The 24,964-nt window shown below is 40.6% G+C and overlaps 3 protein-coding genes across 3 annotated transcripts in view; all 3 read left to right on the forward strand.

Moving 5' to 3' along the window:
- The window catches only part of LOC134213877 (EF-hand domain-containing protein D2 homolog), a 56,959-nt gene extending 49,026 nt beyond the window's left edge, over positions 1 to 7,933 (forward strand). The window contains exons 2-4 of the mRNA XM_062693317.1: positions 6,115 to 6,279; positions 6,660 to 6,821; positions 6,898 to 7,933. Coding sequence (XP_062549301.1) covers positions 6,115 to 6,279; positions 6,660 to 6,821; positions 6,898 to 6,985 — 415 coding nt within the window. The 3' untranslated portion in view covers positions 6,986 to 7,933. The remainder of the gene's footprint in view (positions 1 to 6,114; positions 6,280 to 6,659; positions 6,822 to 6,897) is intronic.
- Positions 7,934 to 9,610: 1,677 nt separating this feature from the next.
- Positions 9,611 to 11,628, forward strand: LOC134210524 (uncharacterized). The gene is made up of 2 exons (XM_062686562.1): positions 9,611 to 11,122; positions 11,248 to 11,628. Exons 1-2 carry the CDS (start codon positions 9,611 to 9,613, stop codon positions 11,626 to 11,628), a joined length of 1,893 nt encoding a protein of 630 aa, XP_062542546.1.
- A 51-nt stretch (positions 11,629 to 11,679) lies between these two features.
- Positions 11,680 to 14,793, forward strand: LOC134210525 (uncharacterized). Its single transcript, XM_062686563.1, has one exon. The coding sequence runs from the start codon at positions 11,680 to 11,682 to the stop codon at positions 14,791 to 14,793; it is 3,114 nt and encodes a 1,037-aa protein (XP_062542547.1).
- The last annotated feature ends 10,171 nt before the right edge of the window (positions 14,794 to 24,964 follow it).

Consider the following 24,964-nt stretch of genomic DNA (forward strand, 5'->3'; position numbering starts at 1 on the left):
ATTTATTTTTCAATCTTGAGAGGTAGGTAATTCTATTTTATTTTTTAAATCTGCTTTATCACATATTTTTTAATCCTTTGATTCTTTTCGAAAGATTAAGAATTATTCAAAGTCTAAGGCGGTTTCAAACCAAGGGAAAATTCGGTCTTCCCGCACTTTAACCTTCCGGGACTCGCTCATGCAGTCCCGCTTCAATTGTGAACGAGGAGCGTGCTTTTTCGAAGGTGTTGTACTTTTTACAACGGCGCGAGTCCCGAGGGTTAAGGCTGGTTTACAGATCAGAAGCTTGTCTGCAAATTTTGCTTCCATATGGGCGAGATTCATGGGATTCCGTTGGTAGAAAATTAGAATTTCGGCCTAATTTAAAATACAATCCGGTGGAAATCTCCAAGAGTCCGAGCTGTAAAGCAGTCTACCAAATAAGCCAGGATCTGTTTTACTTTTAGCGACGAAATTGCATGAGTCTCGCCTTTTTGGAAGCACAAGGGGACAAAATAAACATTGGCGTAAATAAGGGGGGCCGGGGGGGGCCTGCCCCCCTCCAGACCTACTTGTGGCCCCCCCCAGAAAATTTTGAATAGTAATTCCAACTTAGTCAGTTTTTATTTCATTTACATATTTCCTACATATTTCTTAATTTTGATTATGAATTCTATAAACATATTTTTGTTGCGTTATCACATCTATGACCATTTGTTCAGCAAAGCATCGAAATATTTAAGTTAGAGCTCCGGGAACATTTTCTCGATTTTTAAGCTAAAATCAATGCCGCTCAGTTGCTAGCTTAAAATAATAAATTTGTTCTGCATTTGTTTGACTAGTATCCTGGTCGCAGAAACATAAAAACATAATTGTATTAAGATATAAATATTCCTGTTCTATTAAACTACCATCCACTTCAAAAAAGACTGAAGCAACTACATCAAAATGAGCACATGTACATACACAAATCCGGTCAATGAAATTTCGAACGACCATTCTTTCGAAAATCTTCGGGTTAATCGCAAAGTATGCCGCAAAACAGTTGATCAAATTCCTATGGAGCTTTTTGCTCTCGCTATATGGCACAGAAAAATATAAAATTATAAAACTTAAGAATCTTTGTTACAATGACATAAAAATCAATAACGCATTCCATTGAAAGTACAGTAGACGTTCGATAACTGCAAGTCATATAACTGCAATGCTTTTTAACTGCAATTCGATAGTTGCAACAGTTTTGCAGTTATCGGACCGCTAAACTTCAAACTGATGTCAGACTCAATAACAGCTGCATTGCGCTGCACATTTAGATGCACTTTTATTGCATCTGACGTCGATTAACAACCGTTTGACGTCTAGAATGCATTGCAGTTATCGAACGGCATTCGTTAACTGGAAAGTAAACATTTTGCAGTTATCGAACGGCTACTGTATTAGGACAAAACTTAGGCAACCTTTGCACTCACAACAGAGATTGCATTAAAGAAATATTTTTATAATCCTCAAAAGATCTTGTTCCATTTAATTTCTTGGCGATTTCATAAGGATCATCGGAAAACTCTTTTGTGCCTGCTTTAGTTAGAATTTGTCTTTAAGGATAAAAAAATTAGATTTAGAAACCAGTTCGTATCAGAAAACATTTCGTTTGCAGCCCAACTCAGATCGATTTGATTGCTTCTCAAGTCTCTTTGATTTTTGCCGAGAAATCTCTCCACTATTCAGCCTCTGACTAACTCTGACTAATGGAATTTATGACCCATAACATTCCAAATTTGTGTTCATCGGTACTTAACTATTTCAGCACACAGCATACATTTTGGAATTGCATGAATACTTATATTGATTAAGACAAAATTTCGTGGAATTTATTCCACATCTAAAGAGTTTCAAAAATTTCAAGTTCCAAAAAAAATCGAGATCTTTATGCATTAAGTAATCATGGAAATGCTTGAAAACTTTCAGAAATATACTCATATCGAATTTCATTTATAGATAATTCGAAGAAGATTCTTGAATCTTAGATTACACACTTATCCACATTTAGTAACATGGAGAAAACAAGTTGACACAGACACAGCGTTTTGAAGCAATCACAGCATCATTGGAAATCAATTGTATTATTCGCGATTTTTTTTATGTTAGTTCTAGGACGAATGAGCGATAAACTTAGTCAAACAATTTCTATTGCAATCCATGCGCACAGTGCTTTAAATCGCCTTTGAAAATTACATCCCACCAGCTGGTGCCATGCCCCCCCCCCCTAGACCGAGACTCTAGTTACGCCTATGAAAATAAATGGACAAGATTCCCAAGATATGAGGCTACTTTTACCGTCATTTAAATCAATTTCGATCAAAAAGGACTGTGGATTGATTAGATTTGACATGAAAATAATTAAATTACAATTGTTGAGATTCTTGTTATTCTTATCCGCAGATTTTCCCTCACTTATATTCATGGGTTTTGGCACGGGAAATAAATAATCCCACCCTATTGCTCTTTTCGCATTTGTCGTTTGACATTTTGAAAATTGATATATTGAAAATATTGAAAATAAAAATAAAGCCAATAAATTTTGAAATTTCCACAGCTCTTGAATGTTATCACACAGTTTTTGACATGTCCCGTTCTGCAAGTGCGTTTGTCCCGTTTTTCTCCGAAATGATCTGGTCAGCCTAATTATATTTATATTTTATTTAGAGTGGGGCAAGAGTACGCACTTAGTTTTCAATCGATCATGTGGCCCTTATGAAGCGAGCTTCTGCATATCAAATCAGTGTCGATGATTCATATACTCTTCCTTTATGTTACCCAGTGCAAAAAATATTGCGTACTTTTACCTCACAGTCCCAAAAAATATTCAAGTAATGGTTTTGACTTCTTGGAAAACCAACCGAATTGGTGTTCTGCACCATAAAGTACTGTACCATAAAGTAAAGTACCATAAAGTACCTATATACAATAGGTTATCGAAATGGTATAATGTTCACCTGATTGAACGTATATATGGTAATGAAATACTAGTTGCGAAAAAACAAATATTTTTAGCAAAATGACCAAAAAATTATCTAACTCCATATCTCCCTTGTTGTTTATTCAAATCGTTTACAACTACACATGCTAAAAGTTGGCCAGAATACCTGTCAAACTGATGCAGTGCTGCTAGTTTATCTATTTTATTACTTCAAAAAATCGAAAACGTACTCTTACCCCACGCGCACTCTTGCCCCACTCTACTCCATACATTCTGGGGGAATTGTCAAAACAATCTACAAAGCAATCCCTAAGCCTAATTGTTTTCCCGAATTACTTCTTAGATTTCTCCAGGAATTACTTTGAAGATCGCAAAACGTTTTCTGTTCATAGATAGAAGCAAAGATCCATTTTCAATACAAGTGTAGGGTAAGGTGGGGCAAGATTGGCCACGGGGTGAGATGGGTCAGAGCCGTTTTTGAACATTTTTAGTAATATAGTGAAAGTCTTATATGTAATTTAGGTGATGCTGTACTGATTGCTTTGAAATAAATGAATTTGATCGAGAATTAGACAATCTAAAATGGCCTAGCAAATGGGGTAACATGGGTCAGCACATACTGAATGGCATAGTTAATATTTTTTTTTTCGTTGCTAATTTAATCATTTTGAGGTTTTCTTCGAACATAATAGCGTTAATTTGTTAATTGAAAATGTATAATTTTTGGCCTTAAGAAAGCAATACACGAACAGCTTGTCATAAGAAATTTCAGACATGTTTTCATCAAAAGCTTAAAAATCTTTTTTTAATCAATAAAATCATTGGCAATAAATCTATCTATTTGTGTGTAATTTAATATTGTGAATAGAAACAGTATTAATTGTTGAATTGAAAGGGGACTCTGTTGGTTTACCGGACCCTTCCCAACATAGATAGGGGTAGATTGATAGCACTGCCGCAATCGTGAATAATTCCAGGGATCACGCAATTCCAGGCTTCTCGTTACTTGGTTGCATGCACAATTTATCACACATTGTTCGATAGTTACACATTTATTTAAACACGTAATTACAGATACATCATTGCCATTGGCGTAACTACAGGGGGGCTAGGGGGGGCTATAGCCCCACCTAGGATTTGGCTAGCCCCCCCTAGAAAATTTGTTACATTGTATAAGTATTGTACATATCTAGTCCACAGATTATATACGGGGGTAGATGCAGAGAAAGGATTGTCTTCATTATCCAATCCCTCTCTTCGAAACACTACAGAGAGTTGAATTTATTCGCTCAATTTTTTGAACTTCGAGCAATTGTTATAAGGCTTGCTCACGACAAAATCTGGACCCTTCAAACACGTTATAACTTATGAAATACCAAATCAACAAGTGAATTAAAAAATATATTATTTATTAGTATTAGTATTTAATGGATAATGGACAATTCCTTGAGATTTTCAAGTTTTTCCAGGGTTTTATGAGTAATTGTTATCTAAATCGAGCATATGATCTTAACCTTCCTAACTAATACCAATCCTAAAGGCTGCAGCGCATTTTAATTATCACTGTAGGATTCTTGAGAAGGGTTCGGTAAAACTCTTAGATTTCAAGTAGAGGTTACTAAAAGTTTAATAAGAAAGAACTTTGTATTCTTTCGGATGGATTTTTAAAACTCTGCATACTATTTAATTCTCTAAACTCATATTGTCGCTGCAGCAATGAAACAAGTGAAAATGTGTGAAATGGTTAGTTTGTTGTGGTCAGATCGCCGTTTGAAAGCTCGTAGGAATTGTCAGGCCTTTGAATTGAAAGCTGGCGAAAAGAGTTTAACTAACTAATATTTAATTTATAATGTATTCTAGGTTCGAAGCAAATAAAAAAATCCTTTGAAAATCAGGATCAAGGATTTTGGGAATCCTACAAGATTTCTAGATTTTTGAAACAGAGCTGATCGTCGATGAACATCATTTGAAATATTTAAGTCGTCCATTGATATCTGGTAGACCAACAATATACATCAGTTGAATCGAACAAAAATGGTAAACTTTCTGTCTTATGAGTGTTAAATTAGAAAAGTTAAAAAAAAGTTAGCCCCCCCTAGAATTTTTCATTAGTTACGCCAATGATCATTGCTTAAAACGCCATATATTTACAGGATCATGAACATATAACATTGAACACATTAAAATTTGTAATAGTTCTACTCAACTTTCCTCCATGATAAGCCAGAGCTTACTGATTTCCTAAATAATTGTCAATCCTTAGATGTTCGTCCTAGTGACGTCATTAACAGTAAAAAAGCCGAATTGTCTTACTCTTTATTCTCTAAGAGATGCTAGAAAGGTGATGGGAGAATTTCTACACGTTATCAGTGACATACGTAGGAATGGGTGAGGCAACTCCCGAACAGACTCATTTTGCTCCAATGTTTGACCCATCTTACCCCGGCATTTTTTGATTGATAGAAAAATAGACTTTTACTAATGACGCAAAATAAAATGAAAAGTGAAATTTTCGTTATTTCTTATCCTTGGCATACATATTTTTTTAGATCCAAGTTGAAAAAGTTAAATTAAAATGTTTTAGTTTTAGGCGACCCATCTTGCTCCATCCTACCCTAATAGTATGATTATTTTTGGTAAGGGTGGTTTATGTTTAAAATTTTCTCTGATTGTGTCAGAAATTTCCTGATAATTCCAGGTTTCCCAGGTTTTTTTTTTTCAAGTAGTAAACACCCTGGCAATAAAGGCAAATTAATTATATGAGCATGGTTTGATTCTTAAATGATATTCGAACAAAATATCGCTCACGTTACAACATTTGTTCATAACCAGAGTTATCTTTGTTACGTTGAAAATTCTGTTGCATTGAATTGCAATAGTATTAATACGCACAACATATTTTGAAGCAGCTGAGCATGAACTTTCACACAAAATATTTAATTAGCGGCTAAGCCACAGAAAACAGAACAACATGTTTGCACAACTTTCTCTTTGCCAAATATCATAATTAGCAGGTGGCAAACAATGTGTCATCCAGCGCGACATGGTAAAAAAAACGCGCGGCAAATCATTTGTGAGGATTGACAGTGACTCATCGTGGCGACCTACTTTTATCGGTATACTAAACAAACTTTTTTTTTTCAATTTTCTCGTCACAGATATGATGTCGGAAACGATGGCTTCCTGGACCTGCCCGAGCTTAAGATCATGATGGAGAAGCTGGGTGCCCCACAGACGCACCTCGGTCTGAAGGGAATGATCGCTGAAGTCGACGAGGACAAGGACGGGAAAATTTCATTCCGAGAATTCCTTCTCATTTACAGGTTAGTGACTAAGTTACTCAGTGAAAAAATCAATTAACGTTTATTCACTACTTAACAATTACCTAATGAAATTAATGATTAATTAATAACATGAAGATCGGCTGCGTTACATTACATTACTTAAATGCGACTGGATTTGGTCGCACATAAGTCACAGAAGCTCGTCTATGACAAGTGTGTTGCTCGCATAGCAATTACTTACTTAATTTTAAAATAAAAAAATCACTTAAATAAAGGATGAAAAAAAGCAATTATTTTTATCTTCGGAACTTGGTCTGCTTTTTAACTTTGAGTGTTTTTATTAGCATTCTCGAAGTTCTTGGAAAATAAAAAAAAATCCGGTCCCATGATTAAAACGGCGTTTTTTTTACAATTTACAGAAAAGCTCGCGCCGGTGAACTGGAGAGCGACTCCGGCCTCGGCCAGTTGGCTCGCCTCACGGAGATCAACGTCGACGAAGTCGGTGTGAACGGTGCAAAGAACTTCTTCGAAGCCAAAATCGAACAACAGCTGAGGACGAATAAGTTTCACGACGAAATCAGGTTCGCACCTCGCCCTAATTAAATTTTCAATCACGTTCCTTCGGATATTGATTGTCTTTCTGCGTTGTGTTTGCAGGCAAGAGCAAGAGGAGAAACGGCGCATGGAGGAGGAACGAATTATTCGACGGCAGCAGTTCCAACAAAGAGCCGCCGTTTTCCAGTGAGCGAAGAACAAAGCCACAAACATGCCAAAGTGTACGCGCTCGGCCCAGTCCCCGCTAATTAGGAATTCGTTCAGCGTGGTCAGAGTAGTGGAACCAGTAGAAGCGAACCACGTGGATGCTTGTTTCCATTATTAATACTTGTAAATCTGTAAATCTTTGTCGAAGGACAGCCTAGTTTGTAGCACTCCCTTAGAAGTTTACGATGTCTTTTAGATGGAATGATGTGTCATTTTATGTTAAGCGATGTTTTAATCTGCACTTCGGTTCAAGGAAAATTAATGTGATAGAGACAGAATCAAAGGAAATTGAAATGAGAGAAGCCTTACGTAAAGCGAAAGTAGTTAGAAAAAGATGAATGTGGAGCTCAAAAGGCCATATGTTTTGTTTGTCAGCAGCGCGAAGTCATTGAGAATCTCTTTGCAATTCCACAGTTTTACTTCTTGAATAAGTTTTACCAATTGCATATGATTTCACTTTACCACTAATGCAAAACCACAAGCTTCGTCCATTTTAAGAAAACAAACAGTATCTAGCATATCGTGTTAAGGGAACTCACAGTTGCACTCAAGTATTACCTACAGATTAATGAAAAAACTTTCTCTGCCAAGAGAGCTCACAAATAGAAAATATGAGATATATTTTTGATATCGAAGGATTTGAAGTGCTAGGAACTGAACCACAGATGTAGGAGTGCAAGTGAAAAAGGTTTTGAGCGTGCTTTTGCTGCTAGTGAACCGAAGGGAACCATAAAACTTCAACATAGTTTTGAAAACGATAGATCGTGCGTCAAAAAAAAAATGTTCTAAAGTGAAATTTTAGCTTAGTGTAATAGTGCTTAAGTTGTTTTTAAAATCAGTCATTGTAGATGTTGTATCAGTGGCATCATTGTACCGCAAAGTTACAAATAAATGTTCGTTTCGTGAATTGAAAAACTTACGACTGAATCAATATTGGATTTTTCTTTTCAATCGGTTTGTCCGTTCCGTCGTTATTAAGATATTTTTTCCCTTTCTCTAGTGCTCATACACTTCTAGCTATAGCTATAACCTGCTATAATCTGCTCCACATTGCCTTGGTTGATCGACCCTCACAATAAAGTGTTAAAGCAATCATAATGCCTTGTCTGTATAAGTTGTTTTCTTTTCAGGTACGCTTCCTTTAATATCTTTTATTTATTAATTGCCCGTTGCATCACTTTTTAGACTCTGCCGCAACTTCGTTTTGCTTTGAATTTTTAGCGTACACACCAATACATTCAAAATATCTTTGTACATAATTGTTTTATCATGTTGTTATTTATCGGACACACGTGTTTTTGTTTACTCCAAAAAAACAGCAAACAGTGTTAATTCATTTTTGTTTGTGACACGGGGAAAATATTCACGCAAATAATTTGTTCTCTCAACAGCTTATGTAACTCGTGGTTTATTCGCCTCCTCCACGTACCGTCCGCCATCTGCACCCCACCATAGATGGTACGCAGCACTTTCCTTTCGAACGGACGAGCATCGTCCAGGTCTCGTGCCCGTAGAGAACTACCGGTCTAATAAGCGTTTTGTAGATAGTTAGTTTGGTACGGCGGCGAACTCTATTCGATCGGAGTGTTTTGCGGAGTCCAAAGTACGAACGATTTCCTGCCATGATGCGTCTCCGAATTTCTCTGCTGGTATCGTTATTGGCGTTCACCAGTGAGCCCAAGCACACGATTTTTTCAACCACCTCGATTCCGTCACCACCGATAGAAACTCGTAATGGGTGGGTGGCTTACATTGACCTCTCTTGAGCCTCTTCCTATCATGTACTTCGTCTTCGACGTGTTGATGACTAGTCCAATCCGTTTAGCATCGCTTTTCAGTCTGATGTAGCCTTCATCCTCTCAAAGTAACGTGATATCTGCCACTTTTTTAAAATCCTTCGGTAAGATATGTGTAGAAGGCACTCGAAAAATCGCATCCATGCATGTTGTTCCGGCCGGAGTCATCATATTGAACTGAAATAGAAACATAAACATGAATAGTAATAAGTAGAAATCAAATAACAAATTAATTACTTACCGAATCAATCTGCACCATCTGCAGCATTTTGTTTTGATCTCGTTAGACATACACGTACAGTAGTAGTAGTCAGTTATGAGTTACCACTCACTTATACACTATTACGTACCGCTGTGAACAATCAAAAGTTGCATGCAAGAAATGAAACGGAGATAGGAATGTAGAAAGAAGAGTTAATATATACACAGATCGTACGCCTAAGAAGATGACTCGTCAACCTTTATAGTTCCTTATGTACAAAAATTCAAATAATTTAGGGACAAAAAAATATTGAAAATCACCTCAAACTGAATACGACATGCAATGAAAAGAATCAATAGAGACAAAATGATGCCATATGAGTCCATGGGAAGGGAAACGGTATAAATATTGTCCCAGATGCCAATGTAAAATCAGTTATCAAATCGTGATCAAAGTGAAATATACTCCATCCAAATCGTTATTCCAGTGTTCTTATTCGAAACCGTGATTCTGCAGCCGTGAACCATTGCCGGTAGTAAACCGTTGCCAGTACCAGTGACGAAAAGTAGTGCGAAAGGTCGACGCGAAAACATTTGGCGCTGTAGACAGGATGCCTTCGACATTCACCATGGAACAGCTAGTGCTGCGACGCTCCGCAGTGGAAGGAAAGTTGAAGCGGTCCACGACACGAGTGAGCAAGCTCAAAACGGACACGGTTTCCATCGACGAACTCAACGCTGAGCTCGATAACTTGCATCTTCTTTGGCAAGACTTTCGAGACCTGCAAATTTCCATTATCGGCCTCTGTGAGGATGCCGAGGCCATCGAAAACCACCTGGATTCTGAAGCCGAGCTCGAAAAGCGGTATATCTCGCTAAAAGCCACCATCACGCAGTTTATACGAGTGACCGCTAATCGAGACAATCTGCCGGGATCATCGCCAGGAGTTTCAAATTCGGTTGCCAGCCCGGAATCGAATGCTACGCTAGTTCCCCCCGAGCTACACCTTCCGAAGGGAATCCTCCCTACCTTTTCGGGAGACTACGGAGAGTGGAATTCCTTCTACGACCTGTTCGTCAGCTCCGTGCACAACAATCCGCGACTGACGAACGCACAAAGGCTGTTCTACCTGAAAACGTACACTACGGGAAGAGCAGCCGCCCTCTTGAAGTACATCAAGGTCGAAGATAATGCCTACGCCGGAGCCTTGGACATTCTGAAAAAGCGCTTCGATCGGAAAGACCTGATCGTTAATCATCATATTCAACGGTTCTGCGAAATTCCGAGCACCGTTATTCTTTCGGTGAACGGCCTGGGCAAACTTAACGAAACGGCTGAAGACGTCAAGCGGGCGTTGCAAGCGATTGAACGTGAAGATCGAGACTGCTGGTTAATTTACCTTCTCTTGGCTAAGGTAGATTCCGAAACCCGACAGCAGTGGTCGGATAAGATCGCTTCAAAGCAGACGCCTCCTAAGCTGGAGGAATTTCTGGAGTTTCTCGAGCAACGAACCTATTCGTTGGAAACGGCTCAAACTCCGACCTCAAAGCCAACGCTGAAGCATTCCGCTAAGCCGCAACCGCGGAGCTCAAGCTTCGTCAGCACCCACGAAGAACCGAAGACTCCCACAAAGTGCTCCGTCTGCAACGAAGGCCCGCACAGGTTATACTATTGCAAACGTTTCCAAGAAATCCCGGTTGCTGAACGGATTCGTTTGGTCAACCAGCTAGGCCTGTGCAAGAATTGCCTCTGTGCGTCCCACGGCAAAAATCCCTGCACTGCTGGAGACTGCCGTAAGTGCAAGAAACGACATCACACTCTTCTCCATGAAGGACCGCCGCTAGTATCTATCCCGCCACAGGGCAGTCAGCTCTCATTCGGAGTCACCAGTCAACTCTCGTACAACGATTGTTTTACCTCAGTATTTCTCGCCACCGCCGTTGTCGTTCTTGTCGACGCAAATGGTCAACAGATCCCCGCCCGTGCTCTATTAGATTCTGCGTCGCAAGCAAACTTCGTCACGGCAAATCTCTTGAAGAAGCTGGGGTTGAAGACACACAGAATAAACTTGCCGCTTAAAGGAATTTCCGGATTAATGACCAAGATTACCGAAGCCGTCAGGGTAGACCTGAAATCACGAATTTCCGACTACAACATCCGAATCGACTGTGCAGTTTTATCCAAGATTGCGGATCCTATTCCGCACCAATTTGCCGACATTTCTGACTGGGAACTGCATCCTGGCAGACCGTTGGCGGACGAAAGGTTCAATATTCCGGCGATATCGATTTGCTGATTGGAGCCAGCGTTTTCTACGACCTGCTTCGATCGGAACGCGTGTCACTAGGACCAAGCAAGCCAATCATTCAAGAGACCGCCCTAGGTTGGGTGGTAGCCGGATTCTTCGAGTCAACCATCTCCGCTCAGAAGGGACCAATGTGCTTTGTGTCCAGCATCGACTCTGAAGAACCATCGCTAAGCAAATTAGTCGCAAAATTCTGGGAGATCGAAGATTTCAAACCAAGCAAGCACCTGACGAAAGAGGAGAAGTTTTGCGAGGAACACTACACCCAAACTACAGTCCGTGATGCAACTGGACGCTATGTGGTGAAGCTTCCTTCGTACTAAACCCAGCGGCAATCGGAAACCGGTTACGCTGTATTGGCCCAATTCACTGCGATGCAAAGGCAGCTACAAAGAGATCCGGAGAAATACGGTCTTTACCATAAGTACATGGAAGCTTTCTTGGCAGCCAACCACATCTCAAGGATTCCCCCGGATCCAGATCATCCGAAGATCATCTATGTGGCACACCACGGAGTCACCAAAGCAGACAGCAGCACAACGAAGCTTCGTGTAGTGGTCAACGCTGCACAAAAATCATCAAACGGCCTGTCACTCAACGATCTGTTGGCAACCGGTCCCATCGTGCAGGACACGCTTTACAACCTGCTCATCAACTTCCGTTTGCACGCCGTTGTGATTACGGGAGACATTGAAAAGATGTATCTGCAGATACGTGTAACCGAAGACGACAGCAAGCTCATCCGAATGCTGTGGCAGGAGCCAGGACAACCGCTGGCTGAATACGGAATCAACACCGTTACATTTGGCATGTCTTGTGCGCCGTATCTAGCCACCAGAACATTGAACCAGCTAGCAGAGGATGAAGGTCACGAGTTTCCGCTAGCAAAGGATGCGATTGAAGACTTTTACGTCGGTGCTGCCACACGCGAAGAAGCGATCGAGAAGCGCCGTCAAGTTTCCGCCATGCTGCAACGAGGAGGTTTTGTCATCCGAAAATGGGCCTCCAACGACAAGGAAGTGCTGGCAGAGATACCTCCAGAAGACCAGGCAGTGAATCCTGTCCACACAGTCGACTGTCAAGACACCATCAAGACCCTTGGCATTCAGTGGCAGTATCGGGAAGATCTCCTCACCTTTAAGGCAGCGTGCGACCCCATCAAGGAGTATTTCACAAAACGTGAGGTACTCTCCACTATTGCCAAAATTTTCGACCCACTTGGACTGATTGGTCCTGTAGTCGTCATAGCAAAAATGCTGATGCAGGAACTGTGGAAGATCCAAGTCGATTGGTCGGAGCCGTTGCCGAACCAGTTCAACCACCGGTGGCGAACGTATTTAATGCACCTACAAGACGTCTGGCGAATCAGGATACCTCGTCGCTGCATCGGCATCAGCGACCCAGTGCAGTATCAGCTTCATGGCTTCTGCGATGCTTCGCTTGAAGTCTACGGTGCAGCTGTCTATCTCATTGCCATTGACGTGAACGGCAACTACAGCTCGTGTCTGCTCGGCTCGAAGTCTCGGGTGGCACCAATAAACAAGCCGTCTCTTCCTCGATTGGAGCTTTGTGCAGCAGCGTTGTTGGCTGAATTAGTCAAGGCCATGAAAGCATCACTTCGAATTCCAATCCATCGAACAATAGGGCATAGCGACTCAACAACCACACTAGCATGGATCGCCGGGGACTCTGCTCGGTGGAAAATATTTGTAGCCAACCGGGTAGCTGCAATCAACTTAGTCATCCCAGAATCGGATTGGAGACATGTACCAACAAAGGTGAACCCAGCCGATCTTCTCACGCACGGAGTAGCACCATGCGTACTAGCAACGTCTAAACTTTGGTGGCATGGACCAGACTGGAAGGTTATCACCGACACTCTAATCTTGCCGAATATTACCGCAAAGGAACGAGAAATTGTTGACAACGAAGTTCGACGTCAGCAGCCGATCCTCGCATATATTATGACGACCAGTGACGTGATCGATGATTTGGCTAACCGATTTTCGTCATACTACAAGCTAATCCGGGTGACAGCGTGGATAATCCGATTCGGAGAAAACTGTCAACTCGAACGCAGTCAACGGATTACTGGGCCTCTATCAGTAGCAGAAGTATTATCAGCGCGAAATCTCTTAGTCCGGTATACGCAGCACCAAGCCTATGCTGCGGAAATAACGGCACTGGAAAAGGGACTACAATTACCACACCGAAGCAAGATTCTTGCTTTAAGTCCATTTATCGAAAGCTCTCTCCTCAGGGTGGGCGGCCGACTCGCCAGATCTGATTTGGAATATAATGCGAAACATCCGTTAATCATCCCGGCGGAAAGCAGACTAGCAACCTTAATATTCCAACATGAACACATCCGCAACCATCATTTGGGACCAACCTCGTTACTTGCTTCCGTCAGGTCCTTATACTGGGTTCCACAAGGCAGAAAGTTGGCGAGGAACACAGTTTGGAGGTGCATCCCATGTCACAGGAACAATCCAAATCGTGGCATGCTACAGCAGATCATGGGACAACTTCCACAACAACGGCTAACTCAAGCACCACCATTCTACCACTGTGGAGTGGACTATGCGGGACCAATCACGTTAGTTGAGAGAAGATGTAGAGGCTCACCAACAACGAAAGGCTACATTGCCATCTTTGTATGCTTTGTAACTAAGGCAGTCCACATTGAAGCGGTTTCAAAACTCTCCACCAGGGCTTTCTTAGCAGCTATGCGGCGATTTCTAGCTAGAAGAGGGCATTGCGGACACATGTACAGTGACAATGGCACCAATTTCACTGGCGCTGTCAACGAAATGCGCAACTGGTATCGGAAGATAAATTCATCCGAACACAACAATCGGGTGGCAAATTTGCTATCAACGGGTGGAACGCAATGGCACTTCAACCCACCTGGCTCGCCGCATATGGGAGGACTATGGGAAGCAGCAGTGAAATCAGCAAAACATCATCTCAACATCGTGTCACGAAATGCTCGTCTCACATTCGAAGAGTTTGCTACGTTGCTCACTGAGATTGAGGGAATTCTCAATTCACGTCCCATTTCACCAGCTTCAAACGACCCAAACGATTTGCAACCACTTACTCCGGGACATTTCTTGATTGGGAGACCCATAACAGCAATCAACGATCAAGATTACCAACCAAGCTCCGACGAACCGTACGATGTAAGATTTCGCTACATTCACGATCTGCGTCAACATTTCTGGGATCGCTGGAGCAAGGAATACATCCCAGAGCTTCAAATAAAAGGCAAATGGCATCGAATGACCAACCTGGTGCACGAAAATGATCTGGTGCTGGTGAAACATTCGAAATTACCAATAAATCAGTGGATCATCGGAAGAATTCTTCGTCTGCATCAAGCACCTGACGGAAACCCCAGATTAGCAACCATAAAAACATCAACCGGCGAGATTGTCCAGTCCATCCATAATCTGAGCAAGTTACCAGTAAGTCCTGAAAATTAAAACATAAATTTTGGTGGGCGGCATGTTCCGGCCGGAGTCATCATATTGAACTGAAATAGAAACATAAACATGAATAGTAATAAGTAGAAATCAAATAACAAATTAATTACTTACCGAATCAATCTGCACCGAATCAATTGTTTTGATCTCGTTAGACATACACGTACAGTAGTAGTAGTCAGTTATGAGTTACCACTCACTTATACACTATTACGTACCGCTGTGAACAATCAAAAGTTGCATGCAAGAAATGAAACGGAGATAGGAATGTAGAAAGAAGAGTTAATATATACACAGATCGTACGCCTAAGAAGATGACTCGTCAACCTTTATAGTTCCTTATGTACAAAAATTCAAATAATTTAGGGACAAACAATATTGAAAATCACCTCAAACTGAATACGACATGCAATGAAAAGAATCAATAGAGACAAAATGATGCCATATGAGTCCATGGGAAGGGAAACGGTATAAATATTGTCCCAGATGCCAATGTAAAATCAGTTATCAAATCGTGATCAAAGTGAAATATACTCCATCCAAATCGTTATTCCAGTGTTCTTATTCGAAACCGTGATTCTGCAGCCGTGAACCATTGCCGGTAGTAAACCGTTGCCAGTACCAGTGACGAAAAGTAGTGCGAAAGGTCGACGCGAAAACACATGTAATGGAGATATTCCATCAATAAGTGTTCCTATCTCTGGTGTACATCCTTCTTCGAACTCCTAGAATATTTAAAAAAAACAAAACAGTTATTAAAAAATGTACAAATATTTCTTGAAAAAAATAATACCTCTAGGCTTGTCATAGCATTTGGAGTGTCTTAAGCTCGTCATTAATTGAACCGTTTGTTTGAGAAACTGCATATGTAACATTTTTGGCCAAAATGAGATTTTTATATATTCTGAATGCTCGTCCAAAAATACGTATTCTGGCAAAAAACGCAAAAAAAAAATTTTGTTCGGGAATGTATTAATTTTTTTTCTTTTTGTTTGAGAAACTACATATGTCCACGTACTTTGAAGAGCAATTGTGGAGTACTGTTGTTTTCTCGAAATAGTGTAAAATGGACTTATGCAGTTTCTCAAACAAATGATTCAATTCTTCTTCGTTCAAAAAGTTTGATGACCTTCCACGAGATGTTGAAGCCACTGGTTTTGGATCAGCATGATAAAATTCTTCTAATTCAAATTCTGTGTCAAGCCATTCCTCATTATATGAGTCAAAATAAGTTTTGCCTTTTTTCAAATTTCAAATGCAGATTTTTCAATTTTGTATGGAGTTGACTCTTTTTTTATTCATCCACAGCGAAGCTTTGGCAGATATATTCTAAAGCGTTTTCAACGCGATCTACCTGACGTTTCTTGTGAGCTCTAAATACTTCAATGAGTTGCCTATAATTCATGCTTTACCAAACACTAAGTACAAACTCTTCACGCGATTTACTTTCGCAATCAGAGCTCACTATTCACTCAGATATAAATTAATAAATGCTGTTTATTTATTTCAATATTGGTATGTAATATTTTTCGTTGTTTAATTATTTCAATGTTTCAAAATTAATTACTTTTTTTAGAAAAAGTGATCGGAATAGCCGATTTGCAACTGTTTAGAAAGAAAGGGAATTAATTCATGACTTCGCGCTATCGGCGTTCGGGCTCCTCGATTGTAAATAGCACCAACAACGGCATACACAGTGCACATCGGCAACAATCAGCGATGAGAGAGCATAGAAGGCGAGATGAGTATGGACTACCATCATCATCGCCATCATCATCATCATCATCATCGTCATCATCGTCATCATCATCATCATCATGCACGCCTAGAATGTGCTACGCTGTGCCAGAACATTCCATGTGCTTCTGGAACATGAAGCGTGGAGATATAGACGAATCCTAGTAAAAATAAGAAGAAGACACACGACGGTGTTAACTTTGACAGATCCTACAGCTCAGCATAGGGAGATCATTTTAAAATGCTTATAATAAATTCTAGACAAAATGTAATTAAAATCTGATTGATGTATGATACGGAAAAAGTTCCGAACTGTATGATAGATACATTTTTGGAAAATATTCAAAAAATTGAGATAAGCTTTGAGATATGTAATTCAGAACTTTTTCCGTACCGCACATCAATCAGATTTTAATTACATTTTGTCTAGAATTTATTATAAGCATTTTAAAATGATCTCCCTATGCTGAGATGTAGGATCTGTCAAAGTTAACACCGTCGTGTGTCTTCTTCTTATTTTTACTTGGATTCGTCTATAAATATGCGCGCGTTGCGCGTATGGTTTCAGTTATATTTTTACCTCGCGTAACGTGAAGCGATGTAATAGAGGTAATAAACTATAGAGGAAGATTGTCGCTGTCGTCACTGGCGAAACATTTTTTGCTGGCGAAGATAGGGCACTAAATGTCAACGAAGGAAAAATGAGTACGTTTTGACAGATAGGTACCCAACATGTTTGGGAACGATAACAAAGGGAACCGCAGCGACAATCGTCCTCTATGGTTTATTACCTCTATTAGCGATGTTCAGTACGTTTGTAATGAGTAAAGTGTATCAAGTGATATGAAGTGTTAATAAAGTGTGCGTTTCGTTAAACAGTAACTTGCCAGTGTTTGTCTTCCCGTCCGAAAAAGACGTTTTCGTACAGCAACCATAAGCAGCTGGAATTCGTTTTAATGCCTTCTGAGAGGATACAAAGAAGATCCAAAGAAGAATACGAGCATAGGTGTCGTGTTTTGGAGAGTACAGTAAAAACAGCGTGTTTTCTCTTCGACCGACTATAACAGAATGACGTTTTATTTCGTCGTATCAAGGTACATTGATCATAACAGGTGGGACAAAGTTATAGAGACTAATATAATAATAGATTGGCGATCTAACTACTAGTAGATCATAACATCTCTTCCTCCCTAACAACTGTTCTTAAACAGATACATAGTCTTAAACATACAGTACATGTTAGTGAGTTAGTGACATCATTACAGATTGAGCCTGTTTGGTGGCTTCCTTACTCTGGTTGATTTTCTTGTTTCTTGGCCAGCAGTGTCTGTTACTAGTCTAGGCTCTTCCAAAACCGGGTTGTCGTGATTTATCTTGGTGATAGGGCTTTGAGGGATTTCACTAGATGGAACTGGACCAGCTAAGGGCATATGGGGTGTGGAAAGCGAAGTTTCACTTGAGTGCTCAATAGCATTTCGGTTTTGTACCAGCGGTACGTTTTCATACGCGGAACTACACGTAAAAAAATAACCTTATATGTTATGGCAAAAAACCATTCGAAAATACTTATACTCTTCATTATGCCACCTAATCAATAGTCCCGTATCAAAAAGCTAATAACATTCATAAGTTAATGAAAAGTATAAGTTTCCGAATGTATGTGACTAATGCGATGTATAAGTTTTTTCTTATACATGTCATTAAGCACCTGCTTTGGCAAAAAAGTATTAGAAATATTAATAATAAACAACATTAAATTTTTTTACGTGTACGCTTAGGTAAACCATCAAACAAGTTTTGACTAAGGGACCTATTCGAAGCTGATCAACATGCCGCTTCCGCAACCTTCCGTCATCAAGCTCGACCATATAGTGTAACTTACCAACGCGCTCGGTCACAACACCAAAACGCCATTTTTCCGCAGATATAAAGTCTCTTGCCGCCACCCTATCGTTTACCTCGAATGAACGAACTGCTATCTCTTCCCCACGGGTAGAAGATCCATCTCCTTTCGTCGGAATCATCAAATCAATGCGTGACCTGATCTGCCTACCGAACACTAACATAGACGGACTGCGACCGGTTGAAGGGTGAACAGTTCGCCTGTATGCCATCAAGATATTCTGTAATTCCGTTGAGATTTCTGAGCGAGAACAACGCAAGGTTTTGATCTTGTCTTTGAACGTTTGGACATATCTCTCAGCTTGTCCGTTTGTTGCTGGGTGGTATGGAGCACCCATTTTATGGAAGATTCCGTTTCTTTTCAAGAACATCTGGAACATATCGGATGTAAACTGGGATCCTCTATCCGTGACAAGAACGGACGGTAAACCGAATGTGGCAAAAAATTCTCGCAAACGGTTGATAGTAGTATCTGTTGAAATATCTATATCTGGGATTATTTTCACCTCTGGCCATTTACTGTATGCATCAACAATAATCAGAAAAAAACAACCCATAAACGGCCCGGCAAAATCCGCGTGAATCCGTTGAAATGGCCCTGATGGTCGCTCCCAACAATGTACAGGAACTCTCGCTGGGTCAGTTCTTGTTCTTGCGCAATCCGGGCAATCGCGGGCCATATCCATGATGTCCCGATCAACGGTTTCCCACCAGCAATAAGACCTAGCGAGAGACTTCATGCGAGAAACTCCGAATTGTCCGAAGTGCAGCTCTTGCAAAACCCGCGTCCGAAGTGTTTCTGGAATATACACTCGAATTCCTTTCATCAAACAGCCGCTTTGTAGTGTAAATTCGGTTTGATCGATGCCGAATCTGTCACGACCCTCCACGCATCTTCCGGATTTCAACCCTTGAAGTAGGTTCTTTACGCTTTTATCGTTGCTAGTGTGTTCTTCCAACTCCTCTATATTTATGGGTAAAGTTTCTATCTGTTCGAGTTCCAACACATCAACTTCTTCTACCATTTTATTATTGACGACTACTGAAATCGATAAACGAGACATTCCATCGGCTTAGCATGATGTTTGGACGGCCGGTATCGAATTTCAAAATCAAACGACTCTAGAAAAACTGCGTAGTGTTGCATGCGTAATGCAGACAGCGTTGGAAGACCTTTATCTGGTGAGAAAATCTGGGTAACCGGTTTGTTATCCGTAACAAGTACAAATTTCCGACCAAACAAATATTGGTGGAATTTTTTTACGCCGTATATAATCGCGTAAGCCTCTTTGTCGACCTGAGTGTAGTTCTGTTGTGTAGTGTTCAACGTTTGGGAAGCGTACTGAATTGGATGCTCATTTCCGTCAGGGTAGATGTGACTTAGGACGGCCCCAACCCCATACGGTGATGCATCGGTTGCTAGCACGAGAGGAAGCGTTGTATCATAGTGTACCAGAACACGATCTGATTGCATCTCCGCTTTGACCCAGTTGAAAGCCAATTCGCATTTGTTATCCCAAATAAACGGTGTCTTATCTTTTAACAGATTATTGATAGGATATATCCGAGTGCTAAGATTCGGCAAGAACCTCCCATAGTAGTTTACAAGTCCGAGAAAGGCACGAACTTGTTCACGATTTTCAGGATGAGGCATTTCCTGAATGGCAGCTACTTTTTGCTTCGTTTTGTGAATACCGCGACGGTCAACGGCATATCCACAATATTCAATAGTGTCCACAAAGAATTCACATTTAGAAACGTTCACCCGCATGTTATGCTCGTTGAATCTACGTAAAACCTCCCGCAGACGTTCCAGGTGGGTAGCAGCATCAGGACCAGTAACTTTGACGTCATCCAAAAAAACCGAGACTCCAGGAATACCTTGTAGTATTTGGGATATTTCGCGTTGAAATATAGCAGGCGCAGACGCCACACCATACATCAGCCTAGTAGGTTGAAACAAACCTAGATGCGTGTTGAGGGTAAGCACTTGTTGGTCCTCTTCGCGAACGCCCAATTGCAAATACGTTTGCGCTAAATCTAATTTTGAAAATTTCTCTCCTCCAGCCATATTTGAAAAAAGTTCGTCGATTGTGGGTAAAGGATGCTCGTCGACTAACAGGTTTTTATTTACCGTTAGCTTATAATCGCCGCACAGACGCACTTTATTTCCAGACTTCATAACAGGAACCACAGGTGTGCCCCAGTTGCTGTGATTGACTTTAACTAGCACTCCTGATTGCACCATATCGTTTATCTCCCGCTCAACGACGTCGTGAATAGCAAAGGGTAATGGACGAGCTTTAAGAAACACAGGCTTACAGTTTTCTTTCATAGTAATGGAAGCTTCAACTCCTGTTATCTTACCAATTGATTCACTGAAAACCGAAGAAAACTCATCCAACAACAAATTTAAAGCACTGGGGAAAGGAGAACGTTCAACATTATTGACATTGGAGACAGATGTACCCATGATATCATTCCAACTCAATTGCAACGATCGCATCCACTCGCGCCCAAGAAGAGGGTGTCGATCTGTACTAACGACGAACAACCGCATAGACTTATTTGTTCCTTTGTACGAAACATCAACTGAAACCGTTCCATACACTTCGATTACATAATTAGGAAAGCTTTGATCACCGCGTGACTTTATCGAAATTAATTTATTGGCTTTTTTCGGTGATATTATCACCGAAAAAAGCCAATAAATTAATTTCGACGAACTTCGATTACATTCCCACAGTAACTGCGAAGCTCCATAGATGTCTCCTGAAGTGGGAGATCATGAAAACATTTGATTTTATCACCAAGACTCATCAACGACACCGGCGAGCCACTGTCAACCTCAAATTCAATTGGCACATCATTGAGTTTAAGTTCAAGGAAAATCTTTGACAGCGAATTGTCATGTCCCCCCTCTAACTAATGTCGTTTTCGTTTTTGCGGTGTAGCTACACTCGTGCTACACTTTTGCACCGAAAATGTTCGTTTTTGATTTTCGTGCTACACCAGTGTAGCATTTTTCTTGCACTGAAACAAGCAGTGTAGCACCAGAAAAAATCAGAGTGTGCCGTGTAGTGTAGTTTGTTTTCAAGTTTCTCACGTTGTTATTGTTTTTTTTTTGGTATCCAACAGGTATGCATAACAAACAAACCTAACTGCACTCAAAACGTTCGTTTTGCCGTGCAAATGCTGCACTAAACGGTGTCGCTACACCTCAAAAACGAAAACGACATAACATACATCGATCATGCAGATTTCATTTACTTCAATGTTATCAGAGTACTCATCCTGTTCATGTTCTTCGACCATATTGGTATTGAACTTCGGATACTTGTTTGCAATCACATTTCGTTTCACTGCAGGGGCATTATTAGATGTAAAACTGAGACAAACACGCTTCAAGTGTCCTTTCTTTTTGCAGTAACTGCAAACTGTATTTCTATGAACACAAACATTAGCCAAATGTGTCTCACTTCCACACCTAAAACAAGATCTGTTAGTAGTATTAGTTACCTTTACGTCAGCAGTACCAGCGGTTATCTGGTTTGAAGAAGCGTGTCGTTTCGATTTCCTTACGTCCATCAGATTTCCGTCCTGCATCCGTCGGTTAATCACATCGGCTCCTTCACCTGATGCCTCCATCGACAAAGAAATTTCATTGGCTTTCTCAAATGTCAAATCTCGCTCTTCGATCAGCCGCGTTCGAATCCGCTGATTCCGCACTCCGAATACTAATTGATTCCGTAAAGCTTTCGTAAGATAGGTCCCGAACTTGCAATGTTTCGCTTCTCGTTGTAGGGCGGTGATAAATTCCGGAATAGTTTCTCCTTCACGTTGATTTGTGGACCGGAATCTCCATAGTTCAACCATCTCCAGTGGTTCTGGATCAAAATAGTTGTCCAGCGTAGCCACAATTTCGTCGTACGATTTTGTTTCCGGCTCGGTAGGAGAAAGATGATCGCAAAGCAGGTTATATGTATCCGATCCCATATAGTACAGCAACATATTCTTCTTATTGGCATCCGGCACACCGAAAATTTGCATCGCACTCTCGAGGCGCTTTACCCAGCGGCACCATTTCGATTTATGTTTTTCGTATGGTTCGAACGCGAAGGTGGGTGGCACAGCAGGGGCAGTATCGTCATCCGAATCCGAAATTTTCTGTAGTCTTCTCTCTCAGCAGCAGTACACCAGCAAAACTTTCACAAAACTTCAGCAGTCAACCTCGTTCTTCGCAAGTGCAAATAGCACGACACTCTTCCCGTCTATGGTAGCAAACAGCAGAGATGTTTTCACGTAGTATTGGTAGAAGCAGCAATGATTTCACATCAGTCCACACCTTCTTTGTATTAGTAGCAGCAAATCATAACCTCTTTCGTCTTCCGCATTTGTCGAACAGAATTGCGAACTGATCGGCTCGTAGCGCTAGCGTTCCTCCCTTCAATGGGTTGTATCCCATCCGACTCGTCGCCAACTGTCGTGTTTTTGGAGAGTACAGTAAAAACAGCGTGTTTTCTCTTCGACCGACTATAACAGAATGACGTTTTATTTCATCGTATCAAGGTACATTGATCATAACAGGTAGGACAAAGTTATAGAGACTAATATAATAATAGATTGGCGATCTAACTACTAGTAGATCATAACAATAGGGCTGAAAGTCTCCTTAATAAAGACACATAAAAAAAGAAATACGTAGGGTTAATCGCTAAGCGAAACCACAGATAACAGATATTTAAGCTAGAACAAATTTTATTGAAAATCTATGGTATACCAGCCTAAATATCTGTTATCTGTGGCGAAACATAGAAGTTTTTGCATGAAAAAAAAATCCTTGTGTCGTATTTGGATGTTTTACGCCAACGCCATTCTACACTGCTCGTTCTGTTGGTGGTTGATGGATGGAGAAACTAGTCGCCGTGGTTGCAGAAAGCTTAACACTGTCCGAATATTTCTTCCAAACATTAACTGAGATGGTGTTTTGCCCTCCAATACGCGGCTAGGGGTTGATCTGTAGGCTTGAAGAAAAATCTGGAGTGATTCGGAGAGATCTTCCCCCTCGTCGATCTTGAGCAACGCTGTTTTAAATGTACCAACGAAGCGTTCGGCTTGCCCGTTTGATTGTGGGTGGTACGGAGAAATTCGGAAATGTTGAATATCATTCTTCTTACAAAATGTTGCGAACTGTGCTGACGAAAACTGCGTACCGTTGTCGTACCTGCTGTCCCATGGATATTTTTTAATTATTTAATTTAACTTTATAGGAATGTGAAAGACACCAAGATAAGGACGAATCTATAATGATTATGATTGATGTAATTGAGGATATGATTGAAGAAAGGAAATCTGCAACCAGACACCTGAATGAAGTGATACTCATATAGTGTAAGGCGGAATGGACTACACTAGACTCACTAAAATCAACTCCCTTTGCAGTAACCAATTCCATCTGACCTGAAAAATATATTCTATGCTATTGTCCACTATCTTGGTCAACTTGGAACCACTTAGCAGAAGAATAGGTTCACATACTTAATATACCTGTTGTTATCCCGCAGTATATTCATTGTCATTGTCGCTAAGGGGCCAGTAAGTCTCATACAGTATAAGTGGTCTGCTAAAGGTGGCGACATGTTGGTAGTAAGATACCTTCAGTCCAAGTTAACCTGCCCATTATGGAACGTACACACGGTCAAGCAGTTTGACCAACATTTACTCCACCTCTCGTTTATTCAAACATCCTTCAAGTTTTACCAACAGCGACACGAGCAATCAATTCATTCGACCAACAATATCACACACGAACGACCGAAGCGCCAACTTGAGCACCAACCATCAAAAAACTTCAACTTCAATACAAATGTTCAAACATGCAACTCAATACAAATGTTCAAACGTGCAACTTCAATACAAATGTTCAAACATGTTCGGCGAACCTTGACTCCACCCCCGACAACTCAAACCAAAATCAAAACGTTTTAATTTTTTCCAACCGAGCTGCCAACTGTCAAATGGTTGTTCGAACAACTTCACACACGTTCCAACAAAGCAGCAACCGAAGCGTTTTCTTGGGGGTGGAGTCAATCCCAAGTAACAATTCCCAAGCTTGTTGGATTTATTTAATTCTTATAGCGGATTTATTATAGCAATCACCATGGCTAGTTGCTCAGTTTTATTGGCACTCTTATTACTATCAATAAACCTCTCATAAATCTACTGAAAAAGCTTCAAACGTCAAATGCCATTTGATTTTATGAGCTGCTCTACGGTTGTTATGAAGAGCGCAATAAGTCATATTTTCAAAGCTCGATAAAAGCCACAATTTTTAGTCGTAATGTGGTCAAATGAATAACCGCAATAAGGATAGGGTAAATCACTACTTGGGCCTATGGACCCGATTCCCGGCTCACTGCACAGAAAACTAAAGATTTATACTTTTTGGAAGCCGTAGGTTTATGATTGATAATTTAAAAAAAGTCTCCCGTTTGTCTCGCACAATACTCAATATTTTTTTACCATTTTTTTC

The sequence above is a fragment of the Armigeres subalbatus genome, chromosome 2 (genome assembly GCF_024139115.2).
Source record: "Armigeres subalbatus isolate Guangzhou_Male chromosome 2, GZ_Asu_2, whole genome shotgun sequence".
Taxonomy (NCBI): Eukaryota; Metazoa; Arthropoda; class Insecta; order Diptera; family Culicidae; genus Armigeres; species Armigeres subalbatus.